The sequence below is a fragment of the Tilletiopsis washingtonensis genome (assembly GCF_003144115.1).
Source record: "Tilletiopsis washingtonensis strain MCA 4186 unplaced genomic scaffold FA09scaffold_21, whole genome shotgun sequence".
Classification (NCBI taxonomy): Eukaryota; Fungi; Basidiomycota; class Exobasidiomycetes; order Entylomatales; genus Tilletiopsis; species Tilletiopsis washingtonensis.
The window spans coordinates 146,240-164,510 of NW_020312018.1; the positions used below are offsets into that span (position 1 = coordinate 146,240).

Below are 18,271 nucleotides of genomic sequence, written 5' to 3' on the forward strand. Positions count from 1 at the left end.
GGTGGAGGTGAGTCAGGTCAGCCGGGCGCTTCTTCGGCGCGGCGCGGCTCGAGGCGCACTTTTTTGGCGCGCCTTGCCGTCCGTTCCCACGCCTGCTTACAGCGCTCCAGGACAAGGACGTGCACCAGCACCAGACGCTGCCCGGCTCGGGTATGTGTAGGATTGCTCGAGACGATGCGGTCGACAGATTACAGGAGTATGGGGGCTGATCGGATAGCGTGATAGAGGGTGTGTTTCGCATGTGGAGAGGTGATGAGTGATGGCGCGACTCGCGAAAGAGCCCGGCGAGGACAAGACGAGGAGCCCTCAGTGAGCAGCAGCAGCGTGCTCGGCGCACTCCTCCTCGCGCACCTTGCGGTGGCGCACGCGGTGCTCGTGGCCCCAGCCCGTACCGTCGCGCCCGTGCTCGTCGTCGTCGTCCGACTCGGGCTTGCAGCGGCCGCGCAGCTTCTCCTCGAGCAGCGCGCGCCGCCGCTGGTCCTCGAGCTTGGCCGTCTTGTGCGTGCGGCGCTGCTCCGTCGTGTTGCTGCGCTTCGGCGCCAGCGCGTCGTCGAGCGAGCGCGTCGTGTCCAGCGGGCCCATGCCCAGGTCCGAGGTGTCGCTCACCGTCGCGGCGCGCTTGTGCAGGATGGGCAGGCTGGGCAGGTGCAGGCCCAGCGTGCTGGAGCGCTTCGGCGCCGCGTGCTGCTTCGAGTCGTGCTCGTCCGACTTCTTGGCCGCGTGGCCATCAGTCGAGCTCCTGGGCTCGGCATGCGAGGCTCCATCCTCGGGCGCCTGCGGCGTTGAGCGGCCAGAGGGCGACGAGACCCCCAGCGGGCTCGCCACACGGCGCAGGCTGTCGAGGCCGCGCGAGGCAAAGGAGCGACGCTTGCTGGCCGAGTCAGGCGACGGAGGCGCCGCTTCCGGGTCCGGGCTGCGCGCTCCGGGCTCTTCGACCTGGGGCGAGACTGGGCTCGACTTGGAGCCGTCGTCGGACGACGACTTGCCCACGTCGCCGATGAGCGGCAGCGCAGAGATGCGCGGCAGCGTCTTGCTGCGCTTCTGGAGCGGCACGCGCGTGCGCTTGCTGATCGACAAGTTGGCGTAGATGAACTTGACCGCCTCCTCCGTGCCCTTCTCCTTGCGGATGCTCTCGCCGACCGCCGCGGCCTTCTCGACCATGATGCGGTCGTCGCGCGCCGTAACGAGGGCCTCGGTGACCGCTTGCTGGCTCGTGAGGTCCGACACCGTCAGGCCGGCATTCAAACGGGCCACGCGGCGTGCCCAGAAGAACTGGTCGCCGAAGAACGGGTGCACCAGCGTGACAAGACCGGCGCCCAGACTGGCGCCCACCGTGCCCGCACCACCGTGGTGGAAGGCAATGTCGATCTGCGGGAAGAGCCAGTCGTGCGGGATCGAGTCGACGAGGTAGACCTGCTCGGGCACCTCGAGCTCGGCAGCCGGAGCGCTGCTGCCGTCCTCCATGCGGCCGGACCAGCCCTTTGCGACAATGGCGCGCACATCGGCCTTCTTGACCGACTGAGGACAATGCATCAGCGCGCCGCGCAGACGTGAGATGTCAAGAGCGACTCACCTCGTAGATGACCTCCATGGTGTCGCGCGGGTGCGAGAGCGGAATGCTGCCGAAGCCGATGTACACGAGCTTCTTCTCCTCCTGGCGCGCCTGCTTCAGGAACTTCGTGAGCTCCTCAGGCGGCTCGTACGCCTTGGACGAGTCCGACTCGATCGTCCAGTAGCCCGTGATCTGGATCCTGTCTCCCCAGTCGAGCTGCGATGCCAGCGAGTCAGCTTTGGCGCGAACACTTTGCACACACTCCGACGAACCGGCGGGGGGACGACGCTCGGGCTGCGCGCGGCAGAGTCAGCAAAACCTGTCAGCACATCAGCACACTGAACGCACCTGAAGTTGTAGAGGAAGGGCACGCTCTGCTGGTCCAGCAGGTCGAGCGTGGTCGGGCTGCGAAGGATCGAGTCAGCCGCAGCATCACTAGCACATGGCTCTGTCCAACTCACCCCAGCTTCAGCATGTGCTTGCGCCAGCGGTTGATCTGGCCGCTCGAGGCCTGCCAGAACACGCGGTCGAAGAGGGCGTAGGACATTGCGTTGTACCTGCGGAACAGATCAGCGACGGGCTCGCCGGCCTGTTAGCTAGCGCAGCTCACTGTGGGCCCCTGCGCAACAAGGAGTCAGTCTCTGGCACGGCAGCCGGCGCGCAGCTCTGCTCACATGTCAAAGGGCGGCACCGAGAAGGCCTGAGGGTACGCAGTGCCTGCAGAGGCACTGTCAGCCACGCGCGCTCTGTCTGCTTTCAGGGCGACGCACACTTCGTCCACGGCATGGTGAAGGCACGCATGTAGTAGCTGCGAAGGCAGCGTGAGCAGACTGGCTGAGCGACATGCTTAAGCGCGACTCACGCTCCGGTCGCCTCGGCAACGTGGATGCCACCCATCGTCTGAGGGGCCTCGATGATCAAGTCGGCGTCCTGCAGGAGACGAGGTCAGACGGGAGCCGATGGGCTCGCAGGTCACCACGCACGTGAGCCGCCTCGAAGATCTCGCGCAGCAGCTCGTCCAGCCAGAGCCGGAACTTCGGCACTTGGTCTCTGAAGAAGGCCGGCGAGAACAGCTTATTCTCGACCGAGAGCTGCGAGGACATGCAGCGTCAGCAGAGTGCAGAGGATGCAGCCGTGCCACAGCCGACTCACCTTCATCAAGGCGCCTGGATCGCCTCCGATAGGGCGCAGCTCCAGGCCGTACTCGGCGACCCAGTCCTTGTACTCGGGGTGCGAGCAGAGGTAGACGTCGTGGCCATCGGCTTTCAGCTGCAGGGCATGGAAACGTGAGCTTCGATCCGCACGCAATCTCCGCAGCGCGCCTCACCCTCAGGGCCAACGCCAGCTGCGGCTGCACGTCTCCACGCGAGCCGATCGTCATGAGCGCGATGCGCATGCGGCCGAGCTTGCGCTGCTTCTCATCCGACGCATCACCTCCAATGACCTTGGGCAGCAGGCTCAGCTGCTCCGTCGTGAATTCGAGCTTCATGTCGCGTGTAGCCTCCTCGAGGTAGCGCTTAAGCGGCGGCGTCTCGGTCGACGGCTTCTTGGGCTGCGCATCGGCCTTGGCCGCATGCTCCTTGACTGCCGACATGATCGCCTCCTTGGCGGCATCGCGAGACTCTGCACTGCCGATGTCAAAGTGCAGGTCGGGATGGCCGCGCACCTCGAGGCGCAGGCCGTGCGAGCGCCAGAAGAAGCTGTGTCCCTCCTCGGCGTTGACGATGTCGGCGAGAGGGATCTGTAAACAGCGGGTCAGCACCGTAGCGCGCGCTCTTCTATGGGGAGGCAGCATACCTTGACGCGAATGTCCGCGATGTTGCCCAGACGGCGGCGCCAGAAGATGAGCTCGCTGGGCGAGATGGCGAGCGTGCCAGGCCACGGCACCGTGCGGACGATGTCGGCCTTCACGAGGCGAAGCTGCGCAAGGATCCGAGTGAGCATCACATGCGCAATGTGGGCCGACCATGCTGTGCGCACCTCGTTTGCAGAGCACGACAGCGAGAAGCTCTGCACGAACTTGGACGCCAGACCTCCGCCGTCGGACTCGGCAGCGGCGTGGTTCAGCTCCTGCTCCTTGGAGCGCGGACCCTCGATGTCCAGGAGCGGGCGCGGCACCGTCTTGAGCGTGTGCTCGAGGCCCTTCTCCTCGCGCCACTTCTTGCCCTGCGCGATGTGCGGCTCGAGCGACTCGAGGAAGCCGAGGTGGCGCGACGTCACACCAAAGGCAAGCTCGATCGTCGGTGCCGATGAGCCCTGCTGCGAGGCACGCGGCTCGCCGCCCTCGTCGAGCACCGAGAGCCAGATCGTCGTCGCAAAGTGCAGGTAGGCCGAGTGGGTGAGCGTGAGGATGCGCGGCAGGGGCTGAGAGGGGAGTCAGCGGTGCTGCGCCGTGCCTGGAGCGGGTGCTGTCTCTCACGATGCAGATCTTGATCTTGTCGGCTGTCTTCTGGAACGCCCAGATCGCCGCCTCAATCTCGCGGTGCCAAGTGAGACTGGCCTCCTCCGTCTCAAACTCGAACGTGCACAGCCGGCCCTTGGAGCGCACGTCGACGTGCGTGCCCTTGGCCCAGTCGTGCGGCAGCAGCTCGTCGATGTCGCCGAGACGCATGGAGCCGAGCGGCTTGTAGAGCGCCGTGGACGAGCGGAAGCCCGTAATGGCGTCCGGACGCAGCTCGAGCCACACGCGTTTCTTGCGGTGCAGGCCATGACGGTGGAACGTTGCTGGTCCACGCTTGATGGGCGCCGCTCCCGCTGCCGATGGGTGGCCGTCGGCTCCGGGCGACGGCAGCCAGGCGACGAACGCAAGACGGTGGTTGGAGAGGCACAGCGAGCCCTTGATGAGCACACGGCGGGTGAGCACGGCCGGCACGATGGCGATGAGCTTCTCCTCGCCGCGGCCGTCCAGCCCGCTGGGTCCGAACTCTGCTTGAAAGGCGGCCAGCTTCCCCTCCATGTCCTCCTGGACCGCCTCGCGGGCCGCACTGCCCTCGGCCTCTTGCGAGTCCGAGTCGCCCGACGTGTCCATGATGGAGCGGTGGTCCGCGCTGGCCTCGTCGAGGCTGTCCATCGCCGACTGCTGCAGGGACCAGGCCATGGCCTCGTCCTCGTCCAGCGGGCGCGTGGGTGCATGACGCGCGCCGGTTTCTGATCGTTCCAAGTGGCAGGTGTCGGGGTTCGGTGGCGGCCACGCGGCGCAGGTGGCGGTCGAGAGAGAGCGAGCGTGAGGCGGCGGCCGCAAGGGAGTACCGGCGGACCAGGACAACGGCCGCGAGCGCCGGGCAGGTTTCGCGACGGAATCGGCAGGAAACGCGCCATTGATGCGCCGGAAGGACGAGCGGAGCAGGGAGATCGAGGCGGAACGCGGAGAGAGTCCGTCGTCGTGCACAGACGGACACGAGACGGGAAGACGAGAAGCAGGAGTGGGAGAGAAGTGCTGCGTCAGCAGGTTGTGCAGGCCCATGTTGCTCGGCCAGGTGTTCTCGAAGACGCTTGGTGGTGGTCGAGACGCAGGTTGAGCGACCGTACAGCACGGCATCTTCCTCCGAATCGTGCCAGGTGGCAGGGCACGCTCCCACGCCCAGGGCAATGGAGTTAAGCACTCAAGCGCCGCAGCATCTACATACGCTGACGGCTGAGCCGCCCGCCGGAGCCGCTCTCCGCAAGGAACAGATTGCGGAGAAGTGCCAGCCGGGCGGGACCGCGCAGAGCAGATGACAGCATGTGGCAGCGCCCCACACGCGGCGGCACGCTAGATGCCGTACCCTCGAGCCGCCAAGGCTTGTCTGTGACGCTCTGATGAAGCGTACTGTAGCTGCACCGCCGTCATCCCGAGATGAGGCAAGGACGCCGGTGGGGTGGGCGACCAAGCACAAGGATCTCAGGCGCGGAGGCGTCGAGCCGTGCGCCCAATTTCGCGCGCGACACGGCTGCGCCGCCGCGCGCCGGAACTTTATCCGCGGCACGCGGAGCCGCCGGCATCTCTTGCCGGCCACGCGTCCTCTGCGCTGCCATCATGCTCCGCCTCACGGAGAGGCCTTTCCGCACTGCTGATGATGCCGCACCGTCCTGTGCAAGCTGAATGCGGCATCCAGAGTGTTCCGTCTGCCACAGATGCCAAGACAGGTGCCGATCCTTTCTTCCCGCCGTCGCGAGACTAGCCACACACCATCGACCTTCACCAGCTGCCACTCTCTGACACGAAGCATGCACTCACGAATGCGGTTGCGCGCCTTTGTGAGGCGCTTGAGCATCGCCTTGCGCCTGTGCTTGGCGTGCGCGTCGGCCTGTGCCGCCTCTTCGCGGCGGCGCGCCCAGCCGTCGTCGCCCTCCTGTGCGGGAGCGGCGAGTGCGGGGGCCGGGTGTGCGTCGGACGAGGTGCCGCTCGAGGCCGGCACCGTCGAGTGCTCGTCGTCCTCGGACAAGAAGTAGTGCTCGTCGGCCTCGGCAATGGCGTCGTCGTCGTCGCTCTCCGAGTCACTCTCGCTCTCCTCTGAGCTGCTGAAGTTCTCATGCATGCTGCCGTGCCGCACCCCGTGAGCAGCGTCTCTCGCCAGTCATTCGCGGCCCACTCACAGCGCGGCGCCGCGCAGCATGCCCTCGAGCTGCGGGTACATGCCGGCCATGTTGCGCTGCTTCTCGTCGGGCGACGCGAGGGGCGTCGAGCCGGGCGCAATGCTGCCGCCGCTGCTCCACGTTGACGCGGCCGCCGCCTCGGCAGCCGCAGCGGCCGCAGCATCCGACGACGCCGACGCCGCCGACGCCTCGGCCGGCTGCTGCTCAGGCGCGGACATGGCGCACTGAGTCGTGCCAGAGGTGGAGATAGATGAGACGACGATGCGATGGGTGTGTGGACGGAGCGGCGCAGGCGTGGTGGTGCGAAACAGAGAGCGAGCACCTGTGGCCCGGCCGTGCCGCCGCGTGCGGCGCGCCCCTTCGCAGCTTTCCTGCGCAGCCGCTGCCGCGCCGCGCGCGCCGCACCACTCCAGCATCTCGCGCGCTGGCGCACCTGCCCGTTCCGGTGGCCTACCCTGGCTGGCTCAAGCGCTTCCAACCGCACGTCTGGCCGCCACCGGATTCTTATTGCACACACGGGCGCCAAGGTGCCTGTTTGCTGTGCTGCGGCGAGTAAGAGTGTCCCTTTCTGCGAGCGTCGTCATGGGATCTCGCTGCGTGTGGCTTGGCACGTCGCGCGAGGTGGAGGCCTCTCCCTCTCCGCCGCCGTGCCTGGCGCTCCCTGCTGCGCCTCGCTGCCAGCGCCGCCTGCTTCTCAGATGGCTGGCTCAGGTTGCTCGGGCTGTATGCATGGTGTGCAGCAGTGCGACTCTGCTCGGCGAAGCGCTTCTCTGCCGAGTGTGGACCAGGCAGGGCCTCGAGACGGCTGTACTCGCCGCTGGCAGGCGGAGCGGAGCCGAGGCGCCGCGCCCCGCATCTCGTGCATCTCACGCGCTGCGGAAGCCGTGCAGCGCAGCGAGCCAGCATGCGCTCCTCCTTCCTGCCTCCCACATAGCCCGCCTCGCCATGGCCCTCCATCTGCCCGTGCGCCTGCTGCGGCGGCCCGACGCCGTGCTGCGCCTCTCGCGCACCGCCGCTGCGTCGCCAGCGTGCGCCACGAGCCTGCGCCCGCCCGCTCGCACCTTCCACCGCTCCAGCGTGACGCTCGTGAGTCTGCGGGGCTCGCGCGCCGTCCAGAGCCCTGCCGCCGCACCGACTAGCAGCGCCTCCACCTCCGCACCGCCGCCGCCTTCGTCGGCTCAGACACCGGCAGCAGCGGGCGAAGGCCCTGCCGTGGCGCTGGCGCGCGACGCCGTCAGCGTCACCTGGTCGTCGGGCGTCATGAGCCGCTTCCACCACCTCTGGCTGCGCGACCACTGCCGCTGCGCCACGTGCTACCACGCCACCACCAAGCAGCGCCTGCTCGACACGTTCAAGGTGCGTGTCTGTAGGCGTCTGCTGTGCGGCAGCTGTGGCTGCGCTGCGAGAGGGAATGTGCGCGAGGGTGTCTGCGGCTGCTGCGCTGCGAGGAAGTGCGCCTGCTATGCCGCGCGGGTCTGTGCGTCCGCTTTGCCGCCTCGGCTGACTCTCTTCTACAGCTGCCGCCAGACCTGCAGCCTGTTGCCGCCGAGTCGACGACCGAAGGCCTGCTCGTGCGCTGGGCTGAGCCCGGGCCCGAAGCACCAGCCGAGGGCGCAGCGGCAGCAGCGGAGCACGTCTCGCTCTACCCGTGGTCGTGGCTGCGGCAGCACTCCTACGCGCCCGTGCTCTCGTCGCTCAGCAGCTCGGCGCTGCCCGACGGGCCGGCCGACAGCCGCGGGCGCATCCTGTGGGGCAGCGGCATCGGCGCCGCGCCGCCGACGGTGACGCACGACGAGGTGCAGGAGGACCGCGGCGTGGCGCGGTGGTGTGCTAAGATTGTGAGTCAAAGTGGCGAGTGATAGGCTCGTGGCGGCATGCCCGTGCGAGACCTGTGGCGGCAAACGTGTGCTGACCGGCCTCAGGCGCGGTACGGCTTCTGCTTCGTCTCTGGCGTACCCGCCACGCCCGAGGCAACACAGGCGCTCGTCGAGCGGCTCAGCTTCATCCGCCCGACGCACTACGGCGGCTTCTGGGACTTCACCTCGAACCTCGAGCACGGCGACACGGCCTACACGAACCTCAAGCTCGGCGCACACACCGACACGACGTACCTGACGGACCCGTGCGGCCTGCAGATGTTCCACCTGCTCTCGCACACCGACTCGCCCGGCGGCACAAAGGCCCACGGCGGCGAGTCGCTGCTCGTCGACGGCTTCCTGGCGGCGCAGGTGCTGCGCGACGTGCACCCGGACGCCTACGACATTCTCAGCCGCACGCGCATCCTTACGCACTCGGCCGGCGACGACCAGACGCTCGTGCGCCCGCTGCACCCGCGCGGCTACCCCATCCTCGAGCACGACGAGTCGACGGGCGAGCTCATCATGGTGCGCTACAACAACGACGACCGCAGCGTGCTCAAGGTGGCCGAGCATGAGGTGTTGCCCTTCTACGACGCCCTGCGAAAGTGAGCACCTCACATGCCTGTGTCTGTGCTTCGGGCTGACCGCCGCGTTGCAGATGGCACGAGATCCTCACGTCCGAGAACGGCGAATACTGGTCGCAGCTGACGCCCGGCACGGCGCTGAGTGAGTCGCACCTATCCTCGCCTGCAGCAGCGCACGCTGACCCGCTGTCGCAGTCTTCGACAACCACCGCGTGCTGCACGGCCGCAGCGCCTTCATGGGCGAGCGGCGCCTCTGCGGCGCATACGTGCCGCACGACGACTTTCGCTCGCGCACCGCCACGCTGCGCACGCGCTTCCCCGACGTCTTTGCCGACGGCCGCGTCGCGCCGACGTCGGGCGACGGCGAGCGGAGAAAGCGCGGCGTGTGGGATGACGGCCTGTAAGTGGCAGCGGCGACGAGGACGCGCAACGCTCGGAATGCATTAGTCACCTCAGCCTGCGCGTCCGGGGCATCGGCTTCATTGCAAGGCGCAGCACAGCAGCGCAGGAGACGGGACATGTGGCAAGCAGAGGCACGAGCAAAGCACAGGCGGGCGCGCCCGCTAGCAGACTAGTGGCGCGCACAGCGACGCCACAAGCACTTGCAAGTCTAGGCGAAGGCCTGCTGCCGGCCTTTTCGCATCACGCGGCTCACGTACTTGCTGGCCCTCTTGCCGCCGGTCGACTGCTTTGCCTGCTGCGCCTGCGGGGCCGGCCCGGCAGCCGCAGCTTGCACAGCGGCGTTGACGGCGGCCGGGTTGTTGATCGGGTCGATGGCGTTGAGCTGCGGCACGCGCGGCGGGCTGGGCTTCGGCCGGCGCTGCGCGCTGTTGCCCGGCGCATAGCCCGAGGCCGTCGAGATGTCGCCCAGGCGGCCCTGGCGCGAGGCCTCGATGATGGCCTGTGCCTGCGCCTCGTCCTCCTTGCGCGGCTTCTTGCCCTTGGGGTGCTTGATCGCCGGGCCGTAGGCGTACGGGTGCTTCTTGCTCAACCCGTTGGCCTTGTCCGCCTTGGCGATGGCCATGTGCATCAGGTGGCCGCCGACGACGGGCCGCGCGAGGAAGTGCACCAGCGGGTCGAAGGGCGGCTTGGGCGTGTCGCCCGTGGTGCTCTCCATCAGGTCGACGAAGGGCGAGTCGGTGCGGCCGTTCGACACAAAGTCGTACGTCTTCTCGATGAAGAGGTCGCGCGTGCTGCCGTTGGCGGCCGTCGCCGAGGCGAACATCTCCCAGTCCGTCTTGGCCCACTTGTGCCGCGAGTCGAGCGGCACGGCCCAGCGCTCGGCCTTGCGCGGGTACCACGCGTCCTGGATGTCGTACAGCTCCTTGGCCACGAGCTCGAGGTTGAGCAGGCGGTCGCCGAAGAGGTTGTACAGCGTGCCCCACGAGTCGTCCGAGCCGTAGTTGAGCGTCGTGTGCGAGCCGTCCTTGGAGAGCGAGTAGCCGTAGAAGAGCTGGATGTACGTGCTGCTGATGTTGCGGTACATGGCCGCGTCCTTGGTGTGGTTGAGCACGTCGGCGATGATGCCCATGGCGGCGATGCCCTCGATGCCCTTGATGGCCAGGTTCGTCTGGTTGACGAGCGTGCCGGCAAAGTCGTCGGTCGAGAGCTGCTCGGCGGGCACCAGCGAGTCCTCGATGAGGAACTGCGCCCACTGCTGCAGGATCTTGTAGTGCTCCTTGAGGAACGGCTTGGCCGTCTTGTTGCCGACCATCTGCGCCCAGTGCGCCGTGAGGAGGATCATGTTGCCGCTCTCCTCGACCTGCATTGCCTCGTCCATGCCGTCGTTGTGGCCGAACGCGGACGGGTACACGCCGAGGTCGTGCACGCACCACTTGTTCGGGTACAAGCCGCTCTCGGTGTAGATGAAGATCGGCAGCATCACGTCGCGCAGCAGGTCCGGGTTCAGGTACGTGAGCAGGGGGAACTGCGGGAAGAAGACGTCGACGGTGCTCATGTCGCCGTTGGAGCTGATCTCCTTGAGGAAGATGAGCGTGTCGTTCTTGACGTAGCTCTTGCTCGTGCGGTTGTAGCCGACGCTGATCTCGATCGTGGCCATGGCCTGCCGGACGGAGAGAGCAACGATGGCAGCGTATTGACTGATGCCAGGCACGTCAGTCAGCGCTCTGAATGTGTGAGCCAACGCGCAAGGTGCTACTCACTCGCCGACGTCGCCGCCGCCGACAGCGTCCTTGGCGTCCTGCTCAATCTGCGCGTCAAGCTTCACCGCGTAGTCCAGCGCCTTGTCAAAGTCGTTGAGGAAGAAAGCTACGGCGTCCTGGTAGGCGGGAAACTCCGTCATCCAGTAGCCGTAGCGATCCTCCAGATAGCTCGTGCCGTTGGGCCCAGCGCGGATGTAGTTGATCAGCGGCGTGCGGAAGTGGCCGATGGCGAAGAGCGCATCGTGCCCGGCGCCCTGCACGTCAAAGTCGATGGCGTAGGCAAAGGAGTTGTCCGGCTGCAGGAAACGAGCGTCAGTTGCCTTCTTCGCCGCTCCGCATCGCAAGGACTCACGCCGCCCGTCGGGTAGTGGTCGTACGTGAGCTTGCCGCGGTTGAGGAACTCGAGCTGCGTGACGACGTTGTTGTTGTTGCGGCTCGACAGGCCCGGCTGCTGGCGCACGGCCCACGCCACGCTGCCCCACTCGGCGCGCTGGCGGAACTCGGTGTAGGGCTGCGGGTTCGTGCGCTGTACGAAGTACGACGACGTGCCATTGGTGTCTGCGTCAAAGAGCTGTGCCAGCGGAGGTCAGCGAGACGAGGACGGCAGCAGCACAGAGCCAAGGCTAACACGCACGACGGTCATTGGGAAGTTCTGGTAGTCGTAGTCATGGCCCGTGGACCAGCGCTCGTCGATGTCGGTGTAGAGCTGCACGCTCTTGCCGACGAGCGTGTGCTTGTCCAACTCGATGTGCAGGTAGCTCATGGGAATGCCTGTCGCCGGGTCAGACACAGCTAAGCAGCAGCTCAGCGCACACACTCACTCTGGCGCAGGTAGTCCGTCGGATTCACGGGCGTGAGGAACGTGGCGTTGAAGAGCACGCCGCCGGCCTCGAAGGCATAGATGCTGCGCGTGGCCGTGTACTCAAACGAGATCTGGTTGGCGTTGCTGCCCTTGGCGACCGTCTTGCCGAACGCGTCGCCCATCCACTGGTACGTGACGTTGTTGACCTGGATCAGGCCCGTCCACGCCATGCGGTGCTCGCCATCGGCGCCGTAGCCCGACGTCCAGAAGGACGGGTCGGCGCCGGCCAGGTAGCCGCCGTTGCCCTGCACGTTGGGCGGCGAGGCGCTCAGCAGCGAGCCGCTCGGCGCCCACACGTTCAGGTAAGGGCTGGGCGGAGATCAGCAATGCACTGAGAGCTAGTCTGCTGCACATCGGCGACGCACCTCTTGACGGCAAGCGGGATGCTGGGCGGGTTGATGGGCGAGAAGGTGCTGGCGGCGCCCTTCTGCTGCCCGAACACGAGGTCATCGGCCTGCGCAGCGAGCACGGCCTGGCTGCCGCCTGGCGCTGCCGCGACTCGCGCGGCACCGGCCAGCACTAGGAGCGAGAGGAAGCGCATGGCGAGCTCTAGCGGACGCGGTGAAGGAGCGTGACGGGCGACAAAGAGCGTGGTGCGGCCGCGCGGAGATGTGGAGGGGCGAGAGAAGCGCCGCGCAGAGGGTCGCGTCGGCGTCGCTGCTGTGATATACGAGACGGCAAGCGCAGAGGCGCACACAACAGGACGAAGAGTGCTGGCGGCGAGGAGAGGATGCTTGAGGTGAGAAGGCGAGAACGGCGGTGCGGACGCCAGAAGGCCGGGCGCACCCTGATCTCCTGCCTGCTGGCGCGCCCCGCCCATCGTCGCGTCACCCTTACCGGCCCGGACGCCGACGCCATGCGGGGCGCAAGTGCGGGGCAAGGCACAGCGGCAGTGTGACGCGCCTGCTGCAGCGTGGGATCACCGTGCAGCTCGCGCGCAAAAGGGGCTCGCCCGACCGCCGCGCCGCCGTCGCCTCCGTTCTTCTCTTCCTTCCACCACATCTGCGCCGGCGCTCGAGGCTCGTCAAACGGCACCAAGCGCATCCGAGGGTCTGTGCCCTTTGCCGAAAAGCCTCCGTCAATCATGCGACACTTGATTGCACTTCAGGCACCCCCACCGTCGCCCAGGCCCTCAGCTCATGCGTCGCTCATCTCGACGCCGGCCGCCGGCTCGGGCTCGGGCGACGCAGAGGCGTACATGTCCCTGTGCAAGAGCGGCCATCAGCTCGGCTGACTCCTCTCTGCTGGTGCTAGACCCTCACTTGTACTCGGTGAGCAGCTGCAGCGCGACTGTCAGCAGCTGATGGGCAAGGGTCGGGCACGCCAACGCACCTGGCTGCACATGGCACGCGACGCCTCGCCGGCCATGCGCTCGCAGAACGTGATGGCGGCGAAGAAGAAGAAGCGGCCCTCGGCCGCATCGCCCGTGCTGCGGTCCAGACTCAGCTCACGCTCGGGCAGAGAAGCTGAGCGGCGGGCTCACTGCTGCAGAGCGACGCCCTGCGCCCACTGGAGGCGGTGGAAGTGAGCCTTGAGGGCGCTAGCAGGCGGCCCCGTGGCAGCTCACCGCCTTGGCCAGCAGCCACTGCAGCTCCTCGTTGGGCATTTGCTGCTTGTCCGACTCGCTGTCCTTTGCCATCGACGCGACGAGCAGAGCACGCTCAAAGTGGCTGCGCACCACGGCCACCGGCTCGTTCTCGTCGAGGCTCAGCTGCAGCAGCGCGCGCAGCCAGCGCGAGAGGCGCTTGACGTCAGGTCTGAACGGCGGTCAGCTCTCTCTGCTCAAGGCGTCGCGCCGGTGAGACGCACCCGCCGTCCTCCTGCCACATGAACTCGACAATCTTCTGCAGCGTCTGCGAGACGAGGGCGACGGGCGCGCTCGCCTCGCCCCACAGAATCTCCATCCACGCCTCTAGCACCTCTGTCGGCGGCTGCACGGCAGTGGACTAGAGCGACAGGCGTCAGCGTACGCAAGGCGAGCATCACGGCACGCACCTGGATGAGCTGCTCAACCGCAGTCCACGAATGCAGCGCGACGCATGCCTCGAAGCGGAACACGAGGATGGCGAGCTGGAGCAGCCGTCAGCGAGTGGAGCGAGAGTGTTGTCAAGATCCTCACCTGAATCTCCGACAGAGACGGGATCGCCTCGCCTGTGTCGCGAGCGAGAGCCAAGTACTTGTCGCTCATTGCGCAGCGGCGCAAAATGTCCTGCCACGCCGCTTCGCCCTGCAGCGCACGTCAGCGACGGTGAAGAAACAGCGTTGAAGTCTACGCACGCTTGCCGTCTCCTCGCGCGCCAGATGCGCTGCACCAACGAGCGCCGTGACGGCAGCCATGATGCGCACAGTGCCAAGAGGCGTGGCTTCCGGATCGCGCTCGAACTTGGCGTACGTGTCGAGAAGCTGCCAGAGCGCGTCAACGGGGAGTCAGCTTGAGAGGCAGGAGCACCGACCTGCAAGCAGGCATCGAAGAGAGCCAGCCGGTGCGTGTTGTCGAGCGACTGGACCGATGCGAGCGTCGCGTTGTACACTGTACAGGCGGGCTGAGTAAGATCTGCGATAGACAGCGCGCTGATCTCGACGAACCAGCCTTGGCGGCCCACTCTGCCTCCTTGCGCATGCGATCGTCGGTCGCGTCCTTGCTCGCCGCCGCGATGTACACAGCGACGCCTATCGCCAGGTCAGCCGAGGCCGGCGCAATGGCGACCGATGCGACTCACAAGAGTCAACGCAGCGCAAGAGAACATCAACGCTGTCGTCGCTAGAGCAAGTCAGCATGGGCTTCCGACGCCGAGCACGAGACTCACTCGAGCGACTCTCCCTCCGCAGGCAGGTACAGCTTCAGCATCGAGCGGCTCAGAGTGGCGCGGTCGACGTCTCGAGCGAAGTCCTCGTCGCTGTCGGCGCGCTCAGCGGTCTGCGCAAGGGCGCGGGCCAACAGCGTGTGGAAGCCGGCGCCTTGCGCTTCTTGAACGATCTGAAGAGCACGTCAGCAAGGTTCCGCCGTACGTACGCGCGCCACGCACCACGGGAAGCATGCGATTGTGGAAGTTGGGCGCGCCGACGAGTCCCTCGAGCGCACGAAGCGCCTCTGCCTCATCCGTCTGGCGGATCGCGATGACGAAGTAGAGGAACCAGTTGGCCGCATCATCGCGGCAGCTGTCGGGCGTCTGCGCAAGCACAGCGCGAGCTTCCGCGAGCTGTCCGCTCTCAACATGACACCAAGCTACTTTGCTGCACGAGAGGCGTCAGCCGCAGTTCGAGTGCGGCGCCAGGGACTCACCGAATGCTGCGGGCGACGTTGATCGGAATGCCTAGCAGCACGTTGTGCGTCGCTAGTGCGTAGAAGCAGCCTGCATCGAGCAGACGAGGCGGCACACGCTTGCTCAGCTTGTCGCCATGACGCCAAGCCATCATCGCGATGGCGAACGCGGACTCGTCCGTCAGCTCGCAATGCGCAGATGCCAGTGCTGCGCAGCGGCTTTCAGCGAGGCTCAAACGATCCTCCACTCGCTTCACTGACCGTCGAGCATCTCGCGCGCCGGCGTGATGTCCGCGACCTCCTTCATCAGGATCATGAACGCCAAGGCGATGCGGCCCGCGAACTCTCGTCCGGAGACGAGCGCAGCCGACAGGCAATGCTTGCACAGCTGTGCGAGCACGCTGGACAGGGCCGTGAGCTTCTGGGCGCCTGGGTCGTGCTGATCCATCGAGCGCTCACGGCTTGCCAGCGTACGAGCGAAGGAGGCGCAGGACACTGCAAGGCAGCGATGAGGCACCGCCGGCGAGGCTCAGGAGCTCACTCACCGGTCCACTTCACTCTCGATCCAGACCATCGACTCAAAAGCAGCACGGGCCGCTGAGACGAGCTCAGCATCGCTCACATTCTCGCGCGTGCGCAAGATCTCGAGGCGCAAGAAATGCACGGCCTAGCAATGCGTCAGCGCCGGCGAGCTGCAATTGTCCGCAACGCACTGGGTCTACAGCGCGAATGCCGAGCTGCTTCTGCAGCTTCACAAGCTCGTCGAGCGTCGTCTGGGCACGGTCCAGCTCGCCGGCAGCGAGGTAGGCACGCGCTGCGAAGGCAGTCAATTGAGCACGACGCGGCAAGCAGCGCCGGACCGAGCATACCGAGCTTGCGCAATGTCCGAGCGCCGAGCTCCTTGGCCACGCTGCCGCTGCACCTCTCGAGGACCATCACGGCTCGGCGGAGCCACTCGATCGCGTGTGCAATCGACTGATCACTGGAGCTCTCGCGGCTGTTGCGGAGCTGTGCCACGCCTTGTCTGAGAGCGCGAGTCGCGATCTGCACGGAGCTCAATGTCCATCTCCACGAGCTGCAGAGGAGCAAGCCGCACCTTCACGCCCGCTCCCTCCGGTACGGTGCCGTCTGCGCGTGCATGAGCAAGACGCGCTCAGACAAGCCGCACAGACTCACCTCCGAGCGCCTTGTCGAACGCCCACGACGAGGCGCTGTTGTTGTTCTCTGACGCGGACTGCGTGCACGTTCAGCTCGCTCCTCTTGATCCATGCGACGCGGCAGCGCACCAAATCCCACCTGGCCAGCCAAAAAGAACGACGCGCATGCGTCCATGCCTCGGGTGGCGCACGGTCTCGCGCCGGCAGCGCAGCCTTGCCGAGCTCGGCTTCGAGCTCAGCGGCGCGCGAGGCGAGGCTCGCCGCCGTGACGAGGTCGGACACGTCTGCACGGGGGCCGTCAGAGGCTGTCAGGCGTTCGAAGCCGCTTCACGGACCACAAAGGCCTGTCACCGCCTTGGCGTAGGCCTGAAGCAAGCGGCAAGCGACTGTGTGAAGGATGAGCTGCACACGCAGATGACTAGCGGCGGGCAGGTCGACTCGCCATCACTGCTGTGAGGCTGGGGCGAGCTGATATCGAGCAACAGCGCGGCTGCGCTGCGCACTGCACGAGCGGCAAGAGGTGAGTGTGTGCCTTGTCGCCAAAGTCACGCAGCATACACAGAGCTACGAAGCCTTCCGCAGCAGTGTCGCCAACAGCGACGCTGTGCCGCAAGAGGGCGCCCTTGTTGTAGAGCGCGATGCCTTGCAGCACATGTCAGCAGCGTCTCTTGACACGCGCGCGCAAGGCGGGCCTACCGGCAGCGTCGAGGCGTCCTGCCAGCTCGTCATCGAGCACGGTCGGACCGCTCTGCTCGAGCACCGCGAGGCTGCGGGTGCGCAGAACAAGCAGGTCGTTGCGCAGCGCAGCGTCGGGCGATGCGGCGGCGTCGAGACGCGGCAGCAGGCGCTCGGCGAATACTGCGGCGAGGGATGAGCCTCGGCGTCGGCACAGCCTGCAAGTGCGGCATACATGCGAGCTCGCTCAACGAGGGAGTGCGAGCGGCAGCATCAGCGGCCGGCGCGGCCGGCGGGCTGGCGGCACGGCGCGGACTGCGCATCAATGAGTCCTCGCTCGCGCGCATATGGCTGGCGCGCGAGTCGTCGAGCGTCGACATCGCGGCGGCGGCGGCACACGGAGTCAGTGAGGAGCAGCGTTTGGGCGTGAAATGTCAATGCTAGGAAGTGTGCTCGAAAGGACACGGCTGTAGCAGGAGTGCGTCGAGGCGTGTGCTGCCGGGACGGGCGAGAGGTTGGGAAGCACGAGCCGCAGCGAAGCGCGCGGCCAAGATCAAGGGCGGACACGCATCCGCGACACTCGGTCAGCGCAGCGCACGCCTACGGCGACTTCGACATCTCAGCCAGGAGCCCCCTTGCTCGCAGCATCTCCCTTTCCAGCAGCACGAGCATCTCGACAGAGCCTTCACCTCAGCGAGAGGTCGGCGAGGGTGCGTCTGCGGAGCCGGCCATGTACCAGCGCCGCTGCGCTGCAACGCAGCGAGTGTCCCACGCCCTCCGGCGGAGCGGCAAATTTGCGCTCGGCAGGCACGGCCTTTTCAGTTTTGCGCGTCGAGGCGCGCGTTCACGCAGCGACCTCGAGCGAGCAGCCATCAGCATCCAGAGCTCACGCCCAGATGTGTGAGATCCTGTGTGTCTACCTCAGAGGGGCGACGTTCTGTTGTCAGTCGAGGCGCTGCGTCCATCGCAAGGAGGCGTGCGTGCTGCGGGTTGGTGAGCGTCCCACGCTCTCGCAGCCGGGCCGGCGCAAAGGCACAGGAGCAGCGTCGAGGCGCCTCCACCTCGGGCGGCAAGACGCCGGCGAGATGCGCGTCGTGCATGACGCGCGAAGCGTGAAGGCCAAAACTGCGCATGTGCGTGCCGAGCGCTGCGAGCTTGGCTTGCGCTGCGACATGCGGCTGCGGCATGGATGGCAAGGAGGGGCGAGACGATGCGCCCGCGAGGCACGCTCTGAGCGCAAGATCTGGCGCTGCGATGCGGGAGCCGTATCCGAGGATGCGACAAGCTGCGGATGCGCTGCGCCGCGGATCAACTTGACGTCGTGGACGGGCACTCAGCGGCGCCTCCTTGCCAAGCGCCGCGGCTGTGCGCCTCCTGTCTGGCCTCTGCGCTGCTGCTGCGTGTGCGCGTGTGCTCTCTGCGCTCCTTCCCTTCACACATCCACCACCTCACGACCTCACTCAGCGCCGCCCACCCAGCACTCGCCCCTGCCGCCAGGAGCCTCGCCTGGGTGCGCCGCGCTGCACGGCGACGTCTCCCTTCCCGCTCGCCTCGCACCACCTCCTCTTCTGCCTCGCGCAGAG

General features: G+C 66.8%; 6 protein-coding genes across 6 annotated transcripts; 2 read left to right on the top strand and 4 right to left on the bottom strand.

The window, feature by feature from the left end:
• Positions 1 to 140: 140 nt before the first annotated feature.
• Positions 141 to 5,377, bottom strand: FA09DRAFT_134406 (UDP-Glycosyltransferase/glycogen phosphorylase). Its single transcript, XM_025739091.1, has 15 exons — positions 3,972 to 5,377; positions 3,533 to 3,916; positions 3,350 to 3,472; positions 2,880 to 3,293; positions 2,705 to 2,821; positions 2,536 to 2,643; positions 2,415 to 2,482; positions 2,323 to 2,360; positions 2,227 to 2,269; positions 2,163 to 2,171; positions 2,014 to 2,109; positions 1,901 to 1,957; positions 1,825 to 1,846; positions 1,574 to 1,768; positions 141 to 1,518 (listed from the first exon to the last, which is right to left on the bottom strand). Exons 1-15 carry the CDS (start codon positions 5,088 to 5,090, stop codon positions 307 to 309), a joined length of 4,005 nt encoding a protein of 1,334 aa, XP_025595887.1. The 5' UTR covers positions 5,091 to 5,377; the 3' UTR covers positions 141 to 306.
• A 640-nt stretch (positions 5,378 to 6,017) lies between these two features.
• On the bottom strand, positions 6,018 to 6,415 carry FA09DRAFT_331931 (hypothetical protein). The gene has a single exon (XM_025743242.1). The coding sequence runs from the start codon at positions 6,343 to 6,345 to the stop codon at positions 6,124 to 6,126; it is 222 nt and encodes a 73-aa protein (XP_025595888.1). The 5' UTR covers positions 6,346 to 6,415; the 3' UTR covers positions 6,018 to 6,123.
• A 657-nt stretch (positions 6,416 to 7,072) lies between these two features.
• FA09DRAFT_362667 (Trimethyllysine dioxygenase) lies at positions 7,073 to 8,974 on the top strand (the record flags this gene model as incomplete). Its single annotated transcript, XM_025745497.1, has 5 exons — positions 7,073 to 7,483; positions 7,645 to 7,965; positions 8,050 to 8,591; positions 8,645 to 8,712; positions 8,766 to 8,974. The coding sequence occupies 5 exons, from the start codon at positions 7,073 to 7,075 to the stop codon at positions 8,972 to 8,974; spliced, it is 1,551 nt and encodes a 516-aa protein (XP_025595889.1).
• Positions 8,975 to 9,033: 59 nt separating this feature from the next.
• FA09DRAFT_331933 (DUF1793-domain-containing protein) lies at positions 9,034 to 12,356 on the bottom strand. The gene is made up of 6 exons (XM_025743243.1): positions 11,960 to 12,356; positions 11,554 to 11,903; positions 11,367 to 11,503; positions 11,085 to 11,303; positions 10,733 to 11,028; positions 9,034 to 10,669 (listed from the first exon to the last, which is right to left on the bottom strand). Exons 1-6 carry the CDS (start codon positions 12,133 to 12,135, stop codon positions 9,181 to 9,183), a joined length of 2,667 nt encoding a protein of 888 aa, XP_025595890.1. The 5' UTR covers positions 12,136 to 12,356; the 3' UTR covers positions 9,034 to 9,180.
• A 496-nt stretch (positions 12,357 to 12,852) lies between these two features.
• Positions 12,853 to 16,188, bottom strand: FA09DRAFT_326543 (hypothetical protein; the record flags this gene model as incomplete). Its single annotated transcript, XM_025741221.1, has 20 exons — positions 12,853 to 12,873; positions 12,927 to 13,023; positions 13,078 to 13,103; positions 13,162 to 13,351; positions 13,404 to 13,540; positions 13,590 to 13,664; positions 13,714 to 13,821; positions 13,872 to 13,997; positions 14,048 to 14,124; positions 14,181 to 14,236; positions 14,402 to 14,571; positions 14,621 to 14,753; positions 14,878 to 15,064; positions 15,118 to 15,317; positions 15,402 to 15,523; positions 15,570 to 15,670; positions 15,726 to 15,864; positions 15,953 to 15,984; positions 16,033 to 16,090; positions 16,153 to 16,188. 20 exons carry the CDS (start codon positions 16,186 to 16,188, stop codon positions 12,853 to 12,855), a joined length of 2,091 nt encoding a protein of 696 aa, XP_025595891.1.
• A 425-nt stretch (positions 16,189 to 16,613) lies between these two features.
• FA09DRAFT_331937 (hypothetical protein) lies at positions 16,614 to 16,920 on the top strand. Its single transcript, XM_025743244.1, has one exon. It carries the CDS (start codon positions 16,666 to 16,668, stop codon positions 16,885 to 16,887), a length of 222 nt encoding a protein of 73 aa, XP_025595892.1. The 5' UTR covers positions 16,614 to 16,665; the 3' UTR covers positions 16,888 to 16,920.
• Positions 16,921 to 18,271: the final 1,351 nt, after the last annotated feature.